The sequence below is a fragment of the Anabrus simplex genome, chromosome 4, assembly GCF_040414725.1.
Source record: "Anabrus simplex isolate iqAnaSimp1 chromosome 4, ASM4041472v1, whole genome shotgun sequence".
NCBI lineage: Eukaryota > Metazoa > Arthropoda > Insecta > Orthoptera > Tettigoniidae > Anabrus > Anabrus simplex.
The window spans coordinates 217,294,769-217,315,236 of record NC_090268.1 but is presented as its reverse complement, the minus strand read 5'-3'; the positions used below and the strand labels follow the sequence as shown (position 1 = coordinate 217,315,236).

At 38.3% G+C, this 20,468-nt stretch overlaps 1 protein-coding gene across 1 annotated transcript in view; it reads left to right on the top strand.

Moving 5' to 3' along the window:
• Positions 1–20,468, top strand: part of Grip75 (gamma-tubulin complex component 4) — a 176,800-nt gene that overhangs the window by 90,132 nt on the left and 66,200 nt on the right. The window contains exon 8 of the mRNA XM_067146385.2: positions 14,969–15,126. Within this exon, the coding sequence (XP_067002486.1) occupies positions 14,969–15,126 (158 nt within the window). The remainder of the gene's footprint in view (positions 1–14,968; positions 15,127–20,468) is intronic.

The window sequence follows — 20,468 nt, the reverse complement described above, 5'->3', positions numbered from 1 at the left end:
GTTTATTTGTTCTTCGACGGCACTAGCATATTTAAGTTGAATGGGGGACTTAGGTCCCACAAATGATGGTTATGTACTACAAATTCTTGTTCATATAAGTGTGTTCTTCCTGGCTTATTGCTAAATATGTCCCAATGCTCAACTAACATCGAACACAATTGCTCTTTCTCTAATTCACTCAAATTATTTCTCACCACTGCCTCATACAGACTATCCCTTGGATCATGTCGTATAGACACGTGACACACATCAAAACATTTCCTCTCACTAGGAACACCTGCACTCACCTCTCTGATATCTTTAATAGAACACACATTACCAACACCTACCTCAGACCCACCATAATTTACACATACTTCTCTGCTAGTTTTCCCCCACAACAAACAAACATTACCTAAATCAAAGTCTATTCTAGCTCCATGATTTGTAAGCCAGTCAGCTCCTAAAATAACCGAATACACAAGATTAGGTACAGCAAGGCATGGCTGAAAGTTACATTCATTTTCAATAGTGATTGGTACCACTATAATTTTATTGACGCTGTGACTTACTACCAACAGCTGTTATAATGAAGGCTTGCCTCACAGGAATTTCCGTTACATTCTGACTCTCCTTCAGAACTTCCTCGTAAAGCTTGGAGCTAATACATGACCTTTCACTACCAGAATCTAATAATACCTTCACTTTCCTTCTCCATATCATAATCTATCGTCGACGTCACTACCTCACTACTTATATCCTCAGCATTATAAGTACTTACATTACTTAACAGATCACTCCTTATGTCTAAATTAATACTACTATTAATTACTTTATTATCTATGACTACGTCATTACTTCAAACATTTGGCATCATTACTTAGGTCACAATCACATTGTTCTCTTGACTCTACTTTCGCTACACAATTATCTACACTACCTACAAGTTTCTGACAACTTATACCTTTGGACTGTCCACGCGACCTACTTATCCAGTCCGCTGAGAGTTTAAAGTGCTCTGGCTCGATGATGACACCTGAATAACATTTGTATGAGGCCTATTATTATCTCTGTGATTATTCTCTCCAGAATTTCTCACATAATTCACATGTTCACGCCTCCCATTTTCGGATTGTCTCTGGTAACTCTGCTGACCCCTATCACTATTGAAATTTCTATTAATCCTCTGCTGATCATAATTATTACCTCTCCTCTGATAATTATCTGACCTGTTTCCCGCTCCCTCTACAGTTCTGCTTTGCGGTCGATTACCACCTACGCTACTATTCAGCGCCTCGAAACTAATACTACCTCCATTTCTTTGGTAGTACTAACTTTTGGCATACAGGCAGCTTCCCTAATCCTATCAGAATAATGTTTTAACATAATCCTTACGATATCAACTTCTGAACCAATACTGTTAAGATTCTTCCATATAAGCATGTGTGCCAGAAAATATTCTGTCATAGATACTCCCTCCTGTTGTCTATATTTACCAAACATAATATGTTCTCTTTCACGACCTTGTACATTTTCATCCCAGATCTTGTCAATGAACTTTTCTTTAAATACTCCTAAATTAGACATATTATTACAGTACACTTGAAACCAGGTTTTACTTTCACCAACAAAGGCATTCAGCAAGATCTCCAACATGTATTCCCATTTGATAATATTATTCCTCAACTTACTTGCAAATCATTTCTTGACTAATTTTACAAATTCCATAGGATTAAACTGTTTTCCAGAAAACTTGGGCAAATCTTGGTCCCTATTTTATAAACCACCCGGTACTACTAATTCTCTTGTATTCTGACCTCTAATTTCTTGCTGTAGTACTCTCTGACAATTCTAAACTTTTTCTTCCGCTATTCTCTCCACATTCTCTTTTATTATTCTCAATTCTTCCTGTAATTTTTCCTCTTTCTCTGTAACCTTCTGTGACAAAGTTTCTTGTTTGTTCTGTAGTTCTTGTCAATACGCGTGCTTCAAAATACTAATTTTAACTTCTCTTTTAATTCATTACAGACAATATCCCTCTCAAAGGTTAATAATCACTTCTACAAGTAAGAATATTCACACGACTGTTCGTAACGTCAAGGACACAATTCAACAATTAAGCAGCAGCCTACACTTGGAATTGTAACACCGCTTTATGTGACAGAAAACATACAATCATTTTTTAAAATTTACAACACTTTAATCACAATTCTCAACTTATCTAATTCATTCGTAAATATCCAGCTGTTGTTTATAACTAACGGATATTGTTTTTATCAAGTACAGATACAGAACATTTGGGATTGATGTACCCAAAGAAGAGAGTATATACAATATCAAATCTCAATACTCTTACTGTGTAATGTGGCATTTTTAATATTATAATTGTAACATGTTAACTCAAGATGTTTTTAAGGTGTATTGTATTTTTCAGTGTCATCCTTGAATGAATAGATAATGTTTCATACATATGACCTACAGGCTGATGATGCCCGTAACAAGGGGCGAAACATGTCCCTGAAAAGTGTATATAGTATTATGATTTCACCCATGTAGCACGTGGCTGGTATTGAATAGGTGGTGATAATAGAATAAATTATTTTTGTGATCATTTGCTTATTGTACTTACCTGTGGTAAGGGAGATATTTGCGTGATGGAAACATTAATTGAATTGGAGGTAGCTTGAATTTCATGATCAGGTTTCTGGTAACCTCATGTATAGCCCCAACAGCTGCTGGAAGGAAGTTATCATCAGTGAAAACATCTGCATTCAGTGGATAAATTCCTGGTTTACCAAACCTCGAAAGAGCTTTTGAAACTCCTGCAGTCTTTTGAAATGATATTTCAAACAACAGTGGAACATCTTCATAATCTATGATCTTCATATCCGTATTGATGAACTACACAATTAGAAATAGGAAAGGGCTTCCACCTATCAATAATTATTTATTGCACTTATTATGCTACAGTACCGGTTTCAACCCCGTACATAGGGTCATCTTCAGCTGAACAATACATTCACATATAGATCATGAAGTTATGATTAAGATTACATTGTCTGGGGAATGCCATATGATAACAAATATTTGCTCACCTCCAAATGGGGCACGTCAAAACGGGAACTGGCGTGTATGTCACTATGTGTGACAATGCAATTGTATGTATGTGCTGCACATCGATTCATAAGAAGGAGGATATTCTTCTGTTTCTTTTTCATTTTAATGTCCAGTTTTTCAACCACTGTTCCATTAGAAGCATAGTCATCCAAGAATTTCTGTTGGATTCATATTCCGTAGGTTTTGTTTTCGCACCCTTAAAACACTTCGGATTCGTCAATTTTCCTGTCACAAGTAGAGGAAGTTTGTCAGATCCATCTGCATTGGTGGCGAGAAGTACTGTCACACGAATTTTACTTTTCTTCCCTCCATGGCATGAGTCACCTTCTTCAGCTAATATTTTATTAGGAAGGAGATTGTAGAATAGGCTGGTTTCATCACAAATGTAAATGTTTGGAGGCTGATAATTGCTTACAATACCCAGCAGAACCTCTTCTTTCCAGTGTTGCACCATGACGTCGTCCACAGCTTTTGAGTCACCACAAATTGTTCTCCTTGTGATTGCATGACGATCTTTAAATCCTTGCAACCGTCCTGATGAAGCCTTGAAATCAGCAGAGATACTCATCATTTTAGCTAAATCTATCGCCTTTGCCTTCAGCATGTCGCCACTAATTGGTAGAGCTGCAGCCCGCTTTCGCTGGAACCATGTGAAAAGTGCTTTCTCCGAATCTACGTACCTTCCTTCTAACTGACGGCTGCGCTTTGCTTATTTTGAACCCGGTTTTAAGAAATCCAAAATAGTGTTTCTTTTACTGATGACTGTACATAGCGTGGTATAAGCAATCCCTAAGTCTGAAGCAATATCTTTTTTTGTTTTGTGTGGATTAGCGTCCACTTCTCATATACATTTCACTTTTTCATCTAGGGTATAGCTTTTCCTTTTTCTGTTCTCCATAGCTAATCAAAAGCAACTGAATGACAACACCACTGTTCAACAGTAAACACCAGATAACGGCACCATGACATTTTACTTCTTCATTGTTTCCACGAAAGAAATTCTCATATTCAAACAAATTTACTGTATTTTCTTTTGTTTCCGCACCAAAACCTTCCACTTTGCTTGTAATGTATTTTAATCTTTGGCGGCATTGTGAAGGTCAAAAACGACGAAGGTAGAGGAGGAGCGAGATAGAGAGCGAAGGGGACTCACTCGGTTTTCCTTTGTTAAGCCACAAGTAAGTAAGGGTCAACAATGTCATTCAGCGAAACTCTTTATGTTCTGTTTCAGCACCGAAACCCGACCGCTCTACTTCCCCCTACGCTGACAAAGAGGAAACTTCATAAATACAGTAGTTTCTTTAAAAAAAAAACCCACATGCTCATTACAATTATGCAAAACTCAGTTATATTTCACTGACATTTAATACTTATAACAGCGAAATACGTATGAACGGATTATATATAAATAAGGTTTAATTAACACGCTTTTAAATTTCATTTTGCCGGGACCTAAAAGAAATTGCGTACAAATACAAATTACGCAGAACCGAGTTACGTATAAAGCAGGTTCAACTGTATTTATATATACATGAAGTAATGATATAAAATACAGGTACTTGCAAAAAGTTTACAACTTCTCAAATTTTACCTTCTACCAGTACGTTATGCCATCGACTTTATTTTTTGAAAAAGTATGATATTATCTTCTGAATACTCCCGGATACAAATGAATTCAAGGTAGTCAGCAACCACTGCACTTGAATTTAACACAGATTCTGGCACATCACTTTGTGACAGAAGAAAATTCTGAAGACTACGTGCCATGTTTGTTGCCTGCACAAGAGTCAAACTTTGTTGAACACTTTGAGGTACAGCTTCCTCTTCCACCTCATCATCACACAGATTCCTATCACTTATAATATGTGCCACAATCTCTTCTTCGGTGAATTTCTTTTCTGCTAACACATCACAGTCCATGGTGACATAATCAGTAAGATTTACACTTGTTGGCACATCCAACTTTTCACACAAATGCTTCCAGTTCTCCTTTGTTTCTGCATCCAGCTCTTCACTTTCTGCAATGTTGTCTTCTCCATAACCCACTCCAGCTTTTCTATAGCAGATTACCTCTTCTTTCAGTGATCTCCATGCAGCACTGAACATCTGCATTGCTTCCAATAAGTTGACATTAATTTCTCTCTCTGAGGCAATGTTACGTAGCATACACTGGACCACGCAAGCTCAGTAATGCCCCTTCACCATGTGAATTATCCCCTGATCCACTGCCTGCAGAACTGAGGTAGTTTTTGGAGGCAAAAATAAAACTGTCACATGCTCCAAATGGCAAGGTACACAATTGTGAAAAGAGCAATTGTCTATGATGAGAAGATTTCTCCTCTTTTCGGGCTTCATTCTACAGTCCAGGCACAATAACCACTCTTCGAAGATTACTGATGTCATCCACCTTGTTATGCTTGTATTCACAGGAGAGATGTTTTACTCCCTTGAAGCACCTTGCTTTCCCAAACATCCCAATTATGAGAGGCTTCAGTTTATCCATCCCTGTGGAGTTGATGCACAAAAGAGCCATTATCCGTTCGTTTGAGCTTTTGCCCCTAAAACACTTCCCCTTGAATTCAAGGATTTTGTTTGGCATTATAAATATCCACCAGCGAATATTCTTTCGAGACAGCTGATAGGTCTCCATCCGCCATGAAGATGCAACTTCCTTTGGGACACTGGTTGCTTCACCATTTACAACATTGTGGGAAATGCCATATCATTCCCGGAACCTATGAAGCCAACCAGTACTCCCCATAAATTCCAGAAATCCAAGCAAACATGCAAAGGATCGTGCACGCTCGCATAACAGTGGGCCATTGACAGGAATGTGTCTGGTCCGCATTTTGACAGACCCTGTATAAAAGGCTTTGTCCACCTCCTCATAGTCTGCTATCCTCATCTTCTTTCATTGTGGGCCAAGGGCATTAACATCAATATTCTGCTCTATCTTACTTAGGCCTATCTGTTTTAGGAAAGTAGAGTGTTGAAGGGTGGATGCCATATTTCTTCACTATTGCTCCTTTCTTTCTTCCTTTCTCCACTTCCCAAAGTATTTCACATTTTTCTTTTAAAGAAAACTGCTTTTGCTTCTTTTGATTCATATTGGCGAACGAGTTAACTGGCACACAAATACACACGTTGCTTCATGAACTAAAGGAAACAATGAACACATCATGAGATGTGAATAAACGAAATGCGCTACTGAAGGTAGAGATGTGAAACCGTAACGTTCATTGGTTGATAAGGACTTTCAGTACCGGTATACCAAAACTGAGCAAGATAATCTTCAGATGTTGTTGGGTAGGCAACCCACTTGTCAGAATTGTGATGTGTTTGCTTACCTTCCCCTGATGCGTAATCAGTAAAGGCCTTGGCACACAGAATGCGGGCTGCGACCACGGGCAGGACGTCGTGAAACCCAATGCGGTCTGCGATCCGGAGATGTCACACACATTGCGGACAGCTAGAAAGGCCACCTGCGTTTTGTCAGCAGAAGAGAAACATATTCAAATATGTGGTGTTCTTCTGATGAAGAGGAAATATTAGCATTATTTGTCCTTATGAGAAAGAATAAGAAGCGGAAATGGATTCACGAAATAAATTTGCAACGAGAACATTTAGGCGAATATCACAGATTATGTCGAGAATTAGAGAGTTTTGAAGATAGATTTTTTACTTACTTTCGAATGTCTCGTGAGTGTTTCGAAATGTTATGTAATTTACTGGAACCGACTATAAAGAAATTCACAACAAACTGGAGGAGGCCTATTCCTGCAAGAGAAAGGCTGGCAATTTTTTTAAGTAAGTTATTTAAAATAATTAGAATATACCTTATGAACAAAATTTATTATAAATTGTTAATGATAAAAAATACAAATATTTTGTCTCATGTCACGAAATGGAATGTTTAGATTGGCAAGCTAACAAAGCTGACGTGAAGTCAGAGGGTTTGTAGTTTATTGCTGAGCAAAAAAATTAGCTCCACCTTCGTATATGTCTATTGTATTTAGATTTCCGATTGTTGCTGATGTGGGAGGATCACCTTCCTGCGGTTGAAATTGTTCCGTACAAACAGGTTGTTCTGTAGCCGCAGAAGTGCTCTGACCATTGGAGAACCTACCAATCGTTGAACTGGTATCTCTGCTGCTGCTGTAATCACGATAGAATCTTTCATCTGAGCCCAGTGAACTCCAACAGGAAGTACTTGAAGAATATGAATAATGTTCATCGATTTCTTCCAGTTCAGCCTTACCAAATAGCTCAGCTAACTGTATTTTCAGTTTGACCTGTCTCCTCGGCGAAAAACGTTTAAATGTTGCAGCGTAGCTCATGAAAAGATGATCTATTTCGTCAGGTTGACGTTTTGAGGCGTTTTTCGTATCAAAATAATTTATTAGTTGTTTGATGTCTTCACTCTGCTCTTTAGAATTTTTCTTCATGTTTGGGGGTTGCGGCGTTTGTGTGGAGAGTGATTGCTGATCTTCAATCACAGGAACACTACTCCCTGAAGGGGCTGCACTATTCGTTTGGGAAGCTTCCATAGCCTCGATTTCGAGTTGGGCGCTCAACTGTCTCAACTATTATAAAGGAAGACTGCAAAGAAATTTGGAATGTACTGCAGCCCTTATACCTACCTACGCCAACCGCCGAAACGTGGAAACGAGCTGAGACCAGATTTCGATAAATGTGGAACTTCCCCAATTGTGTAGGGAGCATCGAAGGGAAACATGTAAAAAGAAAATGTCCACCCAACTGCGATTCAAATTACTTCTGCTATAAACAATATTTTTCCGTAGGTCTTCTGGCTATAGTTGACCCCTAGTAGTGGATATTGGCAGCTACGGGAGGCTGAGTGACCACGGTATTTTTGAAAACTCATCCTTTTACCGTGATTTCCTTGTTGGAAAAACAATTCTGCCTGCAAAGCCTCTACCAGGGATGAACTTACCAGTCCCTCACGTATTAGTTGGAGATGAAGGGTTTGGATTACACACATTCTTAATGCGCCCCTTTCCCAAGACTGCTGCTCACAACGACCCACATTAAAAACAATTCAACCGACGACTCTCTTGGGCTCGACGTGTTGTGGAAAACGGTTTTGGTATATTAGTTCAAACATGGCGTATCTTTCACAGACCTATAGAAACTGACGTCGGCACAGCGGTGCTCATTGTCCAAGCCTGTTGTCTACATAATTACATTATTATAAATAAGACTTGCGACGTAACCGCTGAAGTACAAAATCAAGAGGAAAACGGACAACCACATGCTTTACTTCCTCAAACACCAAAGTAGAGCAAACAACGCTGCCCTGGAAGTTCGCCAATACTTCGTAAATAATTGAAAGACACTTGAACTGTTGTAAACAATATTTTTTAAATGATTTGTCCAAAGGGTTCGCTTTTAGATAACCTGACAAAACATTGCACATCTATCCAGTCTAAATTAAGATGTACTTATAGTTAAAATAATTACATTATTAGTAATTATTTGGTAGAACAATTTACATACAATGATAATTAAACAAGTTATGAAAATTTAAATTTGTCGCACTTAAACCGTCCGAGTTCAATGCACGTCCTATCTCCCTCCACCTTTCTGTATTCTTGTCGGCGTTTTTGTACTCAACATGTCCTCGCTCATATAAAAATGGGTATTTTTTCACCTCTTCGATAAGTCCTTCCGTGTCCATTTCAAGAAAGAACGCATAATCTATGCGGGCAACAGACTCGAAACACAACTGATCGCAGCCCGTTACGTCCTGGATGAGATCGTTGTCGCAGACCGGAGTGTGTGTGACAGAGATGATACAATATTACGAAACTCTGTTTGGCGTCCAGCCCGCTGCGGGCAGAGTTTGCAGAACGTGGTCGCAGCCCGCATTCTGTGTGCCAAGGCCTTTAGGGCCTTATTTTTTGGTGAAATAAAACTGTTGATTTCGGTGTTAAAACTAACGCTATTTCGGTAGGTATTTCGTGAAATAAACTGTCATACCGATCGATGTTTCTTGTGAAATCTTCCTTATCGTATGGGCTGAATCTAATTTTGTGATAAGGGTTTCTAAAGAGAACTCTTATAATATAAGCTTGTTATTAAATCTTAGAACAACCAAATAATACAAAATGTTACAGAAACAAATATGTAAATCACTGATACTTCGAAATAAAGTTAGGTGATCTGCCCTGTAATATCAATTTATACATAGTTACATTTTTTTACTGTTCAACTACTTATCTCCAAAGTACAAACTAAGCATTGTTTCAACATTATCAGCATGCAGAGTTGTACGACAGTCAGAAAGTATCTTTGTGTAAGTAGAGAAGCCCCTCTCGCTGTCCACATTAGATGTCGGAAGCCATAATGCTTGTAAACACGTGGATGCAAATACACTGTGGTCTTCTATCAAGCCTCCTAAAACTTCACTAACGAGGTCTTCTTTCTTCTCCTCCCCCAGATGTGCTTTCACAGCATTTTGCAAAGCCATATAGCCCTGGAAGAAACTGTTCGTGGATATGCTAGCAAGAATAGGAATGCTCTTCACACTGTCCATGAGAGTAGAGTTCACTTCATTGCTGAGCACATTCGGAAGATAAAATAGTGCCGCAGTGGCTTGAAATATTCTTCTAGCTGGATCTTGTTCGATCATTTTTTTCAGCTTTTCTGTGGATTTTTTCGCCAGATTCTTGATTTTTATCTCTTCTCTATCTTTTTTTTTCTCCTGAAAGCTGGTTCAGGGCAACAGTAGTCTCTTTATCTAAAACTAACTTTCTGACTAAATCAAATCCTCCAATTATAATGTCTAGTTTAGGGGTGAGTTTGTGGGCAGTTGGATAGTGTAATCCTTCTAGCACTGTTACAAACTGAGATACAGAGGTCCAATGTTCCTTAGCACAGGTAGCTTCACACAATATAGCCTTCTGCTCATTGCTGGTTAGATCCTTGAAATATTTTACAGCGTCACTGACATCATCTGACTCTTTAAAGTACTCAACCAGATCACAGAGATATTCTTGTAAATAGACAGCTGAATCGAGCCAGGATCCCCAGCGGGTTAATACGGGCATCGGGAAAAGTTTGAACGTCTTCTCAACGCGACTGTATTTCTCCCGAAGGAATTTCAAATACCTATGCTTGCGCTTCCGGGTATTTTTGAATGCTTTCTTAGTCATACTTACGCACTTATTCAGACTGGTGAAGTAGCTGGGCACAAGCTTGGTTATGATACCTAGTTTGTGGGCCCAACACTGCACGTGAACTAAGTCATCTGAAATTAAACCTTTGAGAGTACGCACACACTTTGTCATATATGGGGCACTGTCAGAGGATATGCTGACAACATCATTGTAGTCTACAGAGTACTTCACAACTGCATTGTTTATAGATTGACAACACTCTTGTGAATCAACATTCTGCAAAATTTTCACTGAAGCAACGTATAACTTTGAAGGTAGGACATCTACAGGAAGTATACGGAACAGAACTATGAAAACTGCTATCAGTTTTCTATTTCTCACAGCTTCTTTCACTTCCTCTTCATATTCTGCTTTAACAAGTGGAATGTAATTTTGGCGGCAAGTATTTGCCTGTGGAAGATCACCAGCACCTGTAGAAAAAAAGCATAGAAATGAATACAGGAATACTATTATACCAGTAACTTGCTAATGTTTTGGTTTTACGTCCACTGAAAACTTTTACGATTTTCAGAGTTACCGAGTTGCCAAAATTTTGTCCCGCGGAAGTTCTCTTACATGCCGGTAAATATATCGACATGGGTCCGTCGTAGTTGAGCACCTTCAAATACCACGGCCGGGTTTGAGTAGCTCAGACAGTTAAGGCACTGGCTTTCTGAACCCAAGTTGGCAGGTTCAATCCTGGCTCAGTCCGGAGTTATTTGAAAATGCTCATATACGTCAGCCCCGTGTCAGTAGATTTACAGATACGTAAAAGAACTCCTGCAGGACAACATTCCGACATCTCCACGTCTCCGAAAACCATAAAAGTAGTCAGTGGGACGTAAAAACATTATTACTACTCAACCCGATGATTTATTTACAATAGGCCTACAAATACGGGCATATTTTACAATAAAGACAGAATTATTTATCTTACCTTTTATATACTTCTTCATCCACTCCCTCATGCCAGGGTTATCCAATTTCTCAAGAGGAATGTTAGCTTGCTTGAATGCTTTTGTTGTGTCTATCACAAATTGTTCTCTATCACTTTTCAACTTCTTTGCGATGTGTAGAGTATCGCCGATTGTTATTTGCCGCTTAGAATTATGTTCACTTGCTTCATTCTTCTTCTTTTTATGAGTTTCTGATTCCCTGCAGTGTTTATCACACGTGTCCTTTCGTTCCCACTTAATACGAACATTACAGTATTTACACATTAGTATTCTTTTTGCAGCATCAAATACATAGAACCCCTCACTCTTGTATTCCTCGGCCCTCGAAAAAACTGTTGTAACTTTAGTTTTAGGCATTTTAATAATTAAATGCTGGGCATTTGCCGGTTAAGTTTCATCAGTAGCGAACTCACACTGCCAAAGAATATAACGCGCACTGTTTTATCGAAGACAGGTCTTGCTACATGATCGCTGTTGGTGTAATCGATAACAGATATCGATTTTTATCGATTGTCTTACAGATCGCGGAACTGAATACATGTACTTCCGATACACAGTGCGCATTGATTTGCGTGTAGATCGGTGTAGATAATATACAGCGCTATCAAGCAACTGAACTGAAAGCATTTAAACGTTTCTGGTGATCTTTTTCGATAATATTTCGCATATTTCGCATTTTTCGTACAAAATGGGGTATATTTCGTGATTATTCGCTCAATTCGCGCAATAAATAAGATTTTGTGATATTTCGCGAACTCATTTTACTAAAATACGGTATTTCAAGTATCTAGAAGGTCATGTATAGGTAAGAAAGAGGATATGAAAAAATTTTACGCGTATCGCTATTACCAAAAAATACGGCCCCTAGTAATCAGGTAGTTTCACTCGTGTGTTGTATAGTGTGTGCCGTCTTGTATTAGCTGTATACAGACATGTTGTGCGAAATACCAGGTGATTAAAACAGGATGACCGAGCTCGATAGCTGCAGTCGCATAAGTATGCCCAGTATCCGGTATTCGGGAGATGGTGGGTTCAAACCCCACTGTCAGCAGTCCTGAAGATGGTTTTCCGTGGTTTCTCATTTTCACACCAGGCAAATACTGGAGCTGTACCTTAGTTAAGGCCACGGCCGCTTCCTTCCTATTCCTAGCCATTTCCCGTCTCATCGTCGCCATAAGATCTATCTGTGTCAGTGCGACGTAAAGCAACTTGCAAAAAAAATAAAACAGGATGAATTTCCGTTATATTTTGAAGGGGGAAAATGTTAAATATAAGCAAAAGGGCTACGTTGTAATTCGTTATACTGAAAGTTCAAAATTCGTTACAATGAAATATCCTAATACATTAAATAGGGAAAGGGGAAGGGCCGTAAATATAATTTTGCTATTCTGAACATTTTGTTAAACTGGCCTTCGTTACATTGACATTTTACTGTAGTGTTGTTTTCTTACAATTGTATTTACATTGCACCAACACAGATAAGTCTTATGACAACAATGGGATAGGAAAGGGCTAGGAGTGGGAAGGAAGCTGTCGTGACCGTAATTAAGGTACAGCCCCAGCATTTGCCTGGTGTGAAAATGGGTGAAACCACGGAAAACCATCTACTGGGTTGCCAACCGTGGGGAACCCACTATCTCCCAAATGCAGGCTCTCAGCTGCGCGCCCCTAAATGCATGCTCAACTTACTTGGTCATAAGGTTCTCACTATAAACGGTTATTTAATACAGGAATTTTTATGGGCAGAAAGAAACTATTGCTGTAGTGGACTTCTACCATAGTGATTTTTTAAGATTGTAGGAGTTATTAGGCCACAGCAACCCAATCTTGGTGGTGAGGCTGTCACCTAAAGCCTCTGTACAGGTTGCCTTAGCCTTTGAAGATTGCTCCAGGCCACAAGGTAGTGGTTTAACCCCTAAGTGAGGAGGATTGCGCCCTCTGCCAGCTTTGCTGTTCCAAAGGTCTCCTCCTCTGCTGCACTTGCCATTGAAGACTTCAAGCAGAGCACTGTTAACCATCACTCTTTAGGGTTCCTGTGGGACCTTTACAGCTTCCATGGCATTCAAGGGGCACACAAGACCACTCTAAAACATCTCCACAGGTAACTTCATAATGTTGCCCATCTTCCATGACATGGATGAGGGGTTGAACCTATGGGAGACATGTATATACATATTCTTATATTCTTATATATTCCAAAACCCTATGTTTAGGAAGCGAGTTATAGTTCATTGTACCACAGCTTTGATTTAGTGTTCGGGTTCTGTTGTGCTTTTATCGTTACTTTCATGTAATACCAGTAGCTATAATCTGTATATTCCTCCTGGATCTATTTTTCCATTGAAGAAATATTAATGTGTACTTCTACGAGGGCAAGTCAATAAGTATCTGCAGTCAATTTTCATAATTTATTATTTAAAAAGTACACATTTCTTATTGATATCATTTTTCAATGTCGTCACCCTGCTTTTCAGTGCACATAGTCCACCATTTCACAAACTTTCTGTTACCCTCTGCAAAAAAGGTTTTTGGATGCGCAGCAAGCCACATATGCACCGCTTCCTTCACCTGTTGTTGGAGCTGAATCGACGGCCTCTTAGAGCATTTTTAAGTGGACCAAACAGATGGTAATCCAATGAGGCGAGATCGTTACTGTACACAGGATGCTCCAACACCTTGAAGTGCAGCATCTGAAGAGTTTGAGCGGTATGGGCGGTGGTATGTGGACACGCATTATCATGCAACAAAAGAACTCCTTCCGACAATCAACCTCTGCGTTTGTTGTGAATTGCAAGTTTGAGCTTGTTTATCAGTATATCACTGCAATATTCACTGTTTACTCTTTCCCCCTTTTCCTGGTAATGTTCCAGGATTGGCCCTTGAGAGTCCCAAAACACTGTAATCATCACTTTTCCTGCAGAAGTTTGACTCTTGTATTTCTTTTTGACTGGGGATCCGGGATGCTTCCAGTCCATGTTTTGACGTTTGCTCTCTGGATTGAAGTGGTGAAACCATGTTTCTTCTGCAGTGAGATCCATTTCAGAAACGTTTCACCTTCGTTAGCATGACGATCCAGTAGGTGCTGACAGATACTCATATGATTGCGCTTCTGCTCTTCATTGAGTTGTTTTGGAACCCATCTTGAACAGACTTTGTGAAAGTTAAGCCTCTTATGCATGATTTTATATGCAGAACCATGGCTAATGTGCATATGGTTTGCCACGTCATCAGCAGTCACTCCTCTGCTATTCAGGATCATATCATGCACGTTCAATATTGGCATCAGTGACGGCTGTAGATGGATGCCTGAATCTTTTCTCATCCTTCACGCTTGTGCGGCCCCTTTTGGACTGTTTAATCCACTGGTAAACACTTCATTGTGACAAAACATTTTCCCCTATTGTGCTGAAAGTCTTCTATGAATTTCCGCTCTTGGTACACCCTCAGACCACAAAACACAGATTACGAAATGCTGCTCTTCTTTGGTGCAAACAGAGAGTGGCGTGGCCATCTTTACATCGCAACAGCGCAAGCTGTACTAATCTGATAAAGCTGAAATCTACCAGACATAGACTATGGTGCCATCTAGTGGCTGGTGAGCACACAATGCCATAGAACCAACCTAAAGTCAATTAGAGCAAAATTGTATATACTATTGACTTGCCTGCGTACTTCTAGTTCTTCATAATCATCTCTGTTTATCATTGGATGTAATTATGATAATCTCTGTCTTTGCAGACCTATCAACAACTCAGAATGTGAGAAATGAAGTATCCATGTGGGGCGGAAAAGAAAGGGAATTTTTCATAAAACTGCAGGAGTTACAATCCACGGAAATATTGGATGTGTTTGAATTTGAGAAAACTATTGATGAAATTCATTCTTGTGTAACAGAGGTAAGTTTACTCTTTTAATCTCTTTTGTGGTTAATAATGAATCCTAAAGCCAAGTTAGTTTTCTTTTCAGTTGGTCAACACATTTAACCAGACAGCTCGGCTCTCGAAAAGTTAATATAGTACGTTCCTTAAACCATACAGTGTCCACCAACTGGCCTACGTGTGACGTCGGAGAGCCCGTGTGACTTAAGAGCGCAGAGTGGTGAGGTGCTTCAGGCGTAGAGCAGGACGAAGGGACTGCATCGCTTTACATTAGGGACATGCTGTGCCATACATAGTGCTGTTAGTAGTGGTAGAGTACAGTTCTCCTCATCGGCTAGAATTAAACTTTCCTTCTCGAATTCCACTGAATGGTTTAAGTTTCTTTGCAATTAAATACAAAATTTTAAAACTCAATCAAACTGCTGACTCACTGATTGAATGCTCGACAGGGTTATTTAATTGATTTTTCAGTTCTGCAATTACACATACCCGTTCTTCGCCTTGATAATGATCATAATCTGTAGCGTGACACAAACTGTACTCATACCAGCCAGGTTTCCTGATTTAGGCGGGAGTCTCTCGATTTTCGACAGTTTTTTCCCGCCTCCCGATTATGCTGTTATTTCTCCCGGATTTAGCTTATTTTTTGGTGAACTTCAAACGTTTGTTTTAAAATCCCGCCATTTCAGCTTTGTACACCATGGCCGAAAGTTCTTCGCTCATTGGCTGCTTTCAAATGAAATATCGATGTTTATTAATACGAGAAATGTGTGTGAATGTGCGATGTTTATTGAAACCTGTATATCGTGATGCATATTATATAGATTGTCAATCTCTTGTTCTCGCGTGCTATGTTAGTCTTCGCTCACATCAGTCTCGTCAATTCCAGATAAAAGTCGCTAGATTTTGAGTATTTCTTATTAGTAATTTAGTGACAGAATTTCAAAGGTAGCGACTAGTGACTTTTCTAGATATTTTAGGGGCCATTTGGAGACAATTCTAGCGAATTTTAATTTATTACTGTGCTTTGCATAATCGCGCAGGTGCTTGATGCAATATATTAATCTATGTATTTGCTAAGTAATCGCATCTAAGTGCATGACTGATTCACATGTGTGGAGCATGAGTTTGTACCATTTTCAGAAGGCTTATCAGTAAGGACCATATTTTTTGGAAAGAGCGATATGCACAATTTTTTTCATGTCTTCTTTCCTGCCTATATATGATCTAAGTACTTAAAGTACTGTATCGTGAAATCTGATTTATTGCGCGAATTGGGCAAATAATCATGAAATATGGTATACCCCACTTGGTACGAAAAGCTCTCTGATAAACATTTAAATGCTTCTGACAGCTTAACTATTGTAGTTTCCTTCTTAGTTGCTTGATAGCGCTGTATGTTTTCTACAAAAATGCACACAAAGCGATGCCCACTGTGTTATCGAAAATATATGTATTCAGTTCTGCTATCTCTAAGGCAATCGATAAAAATCGATGTCTGTTATCAATCGCCGCAAATGGCGTTGTAATCATAACAAGACTAGTCGTAGATACAGCAGTGTGCAGTGAGAGTTTGCTACTTATGAACCTTTTTTGGCAAATTTTCACCATTTAAGTATAAAAATGCTGAAAACTAAAGTCACGACAGGTTTTTTGAGGGCCGAGAAATACAATGAGGGTTTCTGTGTATTTGATGCAGCAAGAAAGATTCTAATGTGTAAATACTGTAATGTTTGAATTACATGAAAACGAAAAGGCGCATGCGATAAACACTGTAGAGTATCAGAAACGCACACAAAGAAGAAGAATGAAGCAAACGAATGTAATCCTAAGCGGCAAATAACAATGGGTGATACTTTACACATCGCAAAGGAGTTGAAAAGTGATAGAGAGCAATTTGTAATAGACACAACAGAAGCATTCATGCAAGCCAACATTCCTCTAGAAATCCTGGCATGAGGAAATCAATGAATATACAAGGAAATATAAATAATACTGCCTCTATTGTACAATATGTCAGTATTAGTAAGCCTATTGTAAGTAAATCACCTGGTTGAGTAATAATAATCTTATTGTTTTTTACATTCCCACTAACTACTTTTACGGTTTTTGGAGATGCAGAAATGCCAGAATGTTGTCCCACAGGAACTCATTTATGTGCCAGTAACACTAGTGACACGACTGATGCATTCGAGTAGCTTTAAATATCACCGGACTGAGCCAGGATCGAACCTGCCACTTTGGGCTCAGAAATCCAGCGCCTTAACCGTCTGAGCTTTTCATCCCCGGCCGGGGAGCACCAGCGTATCCATGAACATCTTCCAGTGCTACTGTATATATGGCTTTGCAAAATGCAGTGAAAGCACATCTGGTAGAGGAGAAGAAAGAAGACCTCGTTAGTGAAGTTTTAGATGTTTTTGATAGAATACCAATGTGAATTTGCACCCAAGTGTTCGCAACCATTACGGTTTACAAGTTGTTGTTGTTATTATTATTATTATTATTATTATTATTATTATTATTATTATTATTATTATTGTTGTTGTTGTTATTATTATTATTATTATTATTATTATTATTATTATTATTATTATTATTATTATTATTATTATTATTATTATTATTATTATTATTCCGCATTGAAATTCAATGTACTTCTTAAAATTACAAATTATTTATTTGATTAACCACCTATTCAATACATAAAAATCTTTATAATTAGGATTTAATCCTTGTTACAATAGTTTGAACGGGACATGTTTCACCTGTTTTACAGGCATCATCAGCCATCATAACACCTCAAAGTTAGATCAGGATCCTGATGTTGTTCAAAATTTATTTTATCAACATTTATAGAGCCTCCATGGCTCAGACGGCAGCGCGTCGGCCTCTCACCGCTGGTTACCGTGGTTCTTATCCCGGTCACCCCATGTGAGATTTGTGCATTCTCATTTCATAGCATTTATCAGTCATTAAGAAGTCACTTTGGGAGTGGCGACCCCATCAGACTAATAGCCTGTATATGATTCATTCATTACATCCCTGATCTGGTCAATGACTGGAAAGCAGGTTGTAGGTTTTCATTTTCATCAACGTTTATAATCTTAAAAACTAATTACAAGTTCTTATATTGGAATTGAAAACAGTTGTGGTAGTTTAAAAATATATAAGACCAATAGCTTGGCTGGAATTATAGATTGACTAGATCTAAACACATTGAATGAATATGGTGTAAAGTAAAATATAACAAACTGTAGAAGTCTTTAAGGTTAGAATGGCTAAACCACCCTCCAGGCAGAGTAGATAAACTATTAAACAAACATAAGAAAACTTGCCAGGAAACCACCACACATGTCAAAGAAAAATACGTGGTTCTCAACTACGTTAACAAGAACACATACAAAGTAGCTAATATTTTCAAGAAACAAGGTTTAAAAGTAGCTTTTAGAATGAACAACACACTACGGAGACACATCAGGGGCCTATTCCACAAAAGTATGGTCTTGTACATTACAAGTAAATTCTCTAGTAACTAGTACAAATACCAGAGTTTCTGTTCCACAAAAGAATTTTCTACAGTTGTACTTTACTACTCCATACTTACAAATTACCAGTGAATTTTTATAGGTATGTTCCACAAAAGTACTAGTACTTGTAATTTACTTGTGAATTGGGAACTATTCTCTACCAGTGAAAGGACAATAATATATAAATGTACTAGTGCTATTTAAATATACTTATTTCAGATACATTTGGATAAATATGTGGTCTAGCAGAAGTGATAGTGATGGTAATGAAAATGAAAACTACCGTCTGTATAGGGAAAGAATAAACTTCCAGTTTAACACTATTTGAATACAGTGAGAGTTTTAGGTTAAGCACAATACAAGTGGAAGAACTTTTGATGGACATTTATCATAGGTTGAAACATCCTACGAACAGAAATAAATCTCTCTCTGCTAAACAACAGTTAGGCCTACTAACAACACTGCTTTGGCTAGGAAATTGTGGTCAGTACCATGGTATTGCACATATGCATGGGATGGCAAAATCTTCGGTCTGTAGGTCAATACATTCTGTGGTGGCTGCAATAAATGATATAAAAATTCCTCAAAATGTTCTTTGAGCTGAAAATACTGAACAAACATGTTCCAAGGACGACATTCCTGGAATCATTAATTCCAAGTAATTCCAGTCATTAATCCAACTTTTCCCCTCAAAAGCTCCATGAGCTTTTCCAAATCAAATATTTCCATCCAACCCTTTATTTTGTCTTGTTTTTTCAGACTCTCGCTGAATGCACCGAAATGAATATCTTTCCTTCTTTCTATTTCCTTCAAAATGAATAACTTCCTTTCCTTGACACCATTTTAACAATTCATGCAGAGTGTGCAATTTTGTAACAATTAAGTTTGGCGGCCGAATGTCGTTATTAGCGGCATCCGATTCCAAATGACAGACCAAGGTGGGTATGTCAGACTATCGTGGAAGATATGCGAGGATCGCGGAAGAACAGAATGGGTGATAATAACGGAGTAATTTCCTATCATCAAAGAAATAAACTGAAAAATAACATTGTAGCATTGAGAAATTCTTTGAATCTTTGCTACATAACTTAAAATACGATATTAAGATTAATGAGGCAAGCATAACCTAATTCAACGAATGGAATATGAAGGTAAACAGCTGATTCATGCTATGACGTAGTATGTTTATTGATATGTTGTCACTTGTAAAACTTGTAACAATTCACTAGTAATATACAAGAGACTATCAATCTTTTGTGGAACAGAAATGTACAACTCCATACATTACAAGAACCCACACTAGTAACTTGTAATGTACAAGACCATACTTTTGTGGAATAGGCCCCAGCAAGTGCAACCTAAACAAAAAAGACCCTTTCTCAAAGTGAGGAGTCTATGAACTTAAAGTGCCAAGAACGTAACTGCAATGCTACATATAGGTCAAACGAAACATAATTTCCACACAAGATACAAAGAACACAAAAACGCGATCATCGGCATTCAGCCTTCGGGGAGCACATATACAACTGTTCACACCATTTCACAGACATCAACATAAATCTAAAAATTGTATACATCGAAAATAAAAGTAAATTTTTGAATAGGCCTATAAAGGAGGTAATCGAAATTTACATCGCAAAAATGCTAATGTAACCAACCTAAATGACCATACACACTTAAAAGAATTCCCCCCTCTTCGCTCTACTCACATAACGTCTGGACAGCACTTATTCCTTAAATTAGCTTTTATTTATTTATTATTTACATATTTTATGCCCACATTGGAGCATTTAAATCAATACATTTCAGTTAATTTCTTCTTTTTCTTCTCCC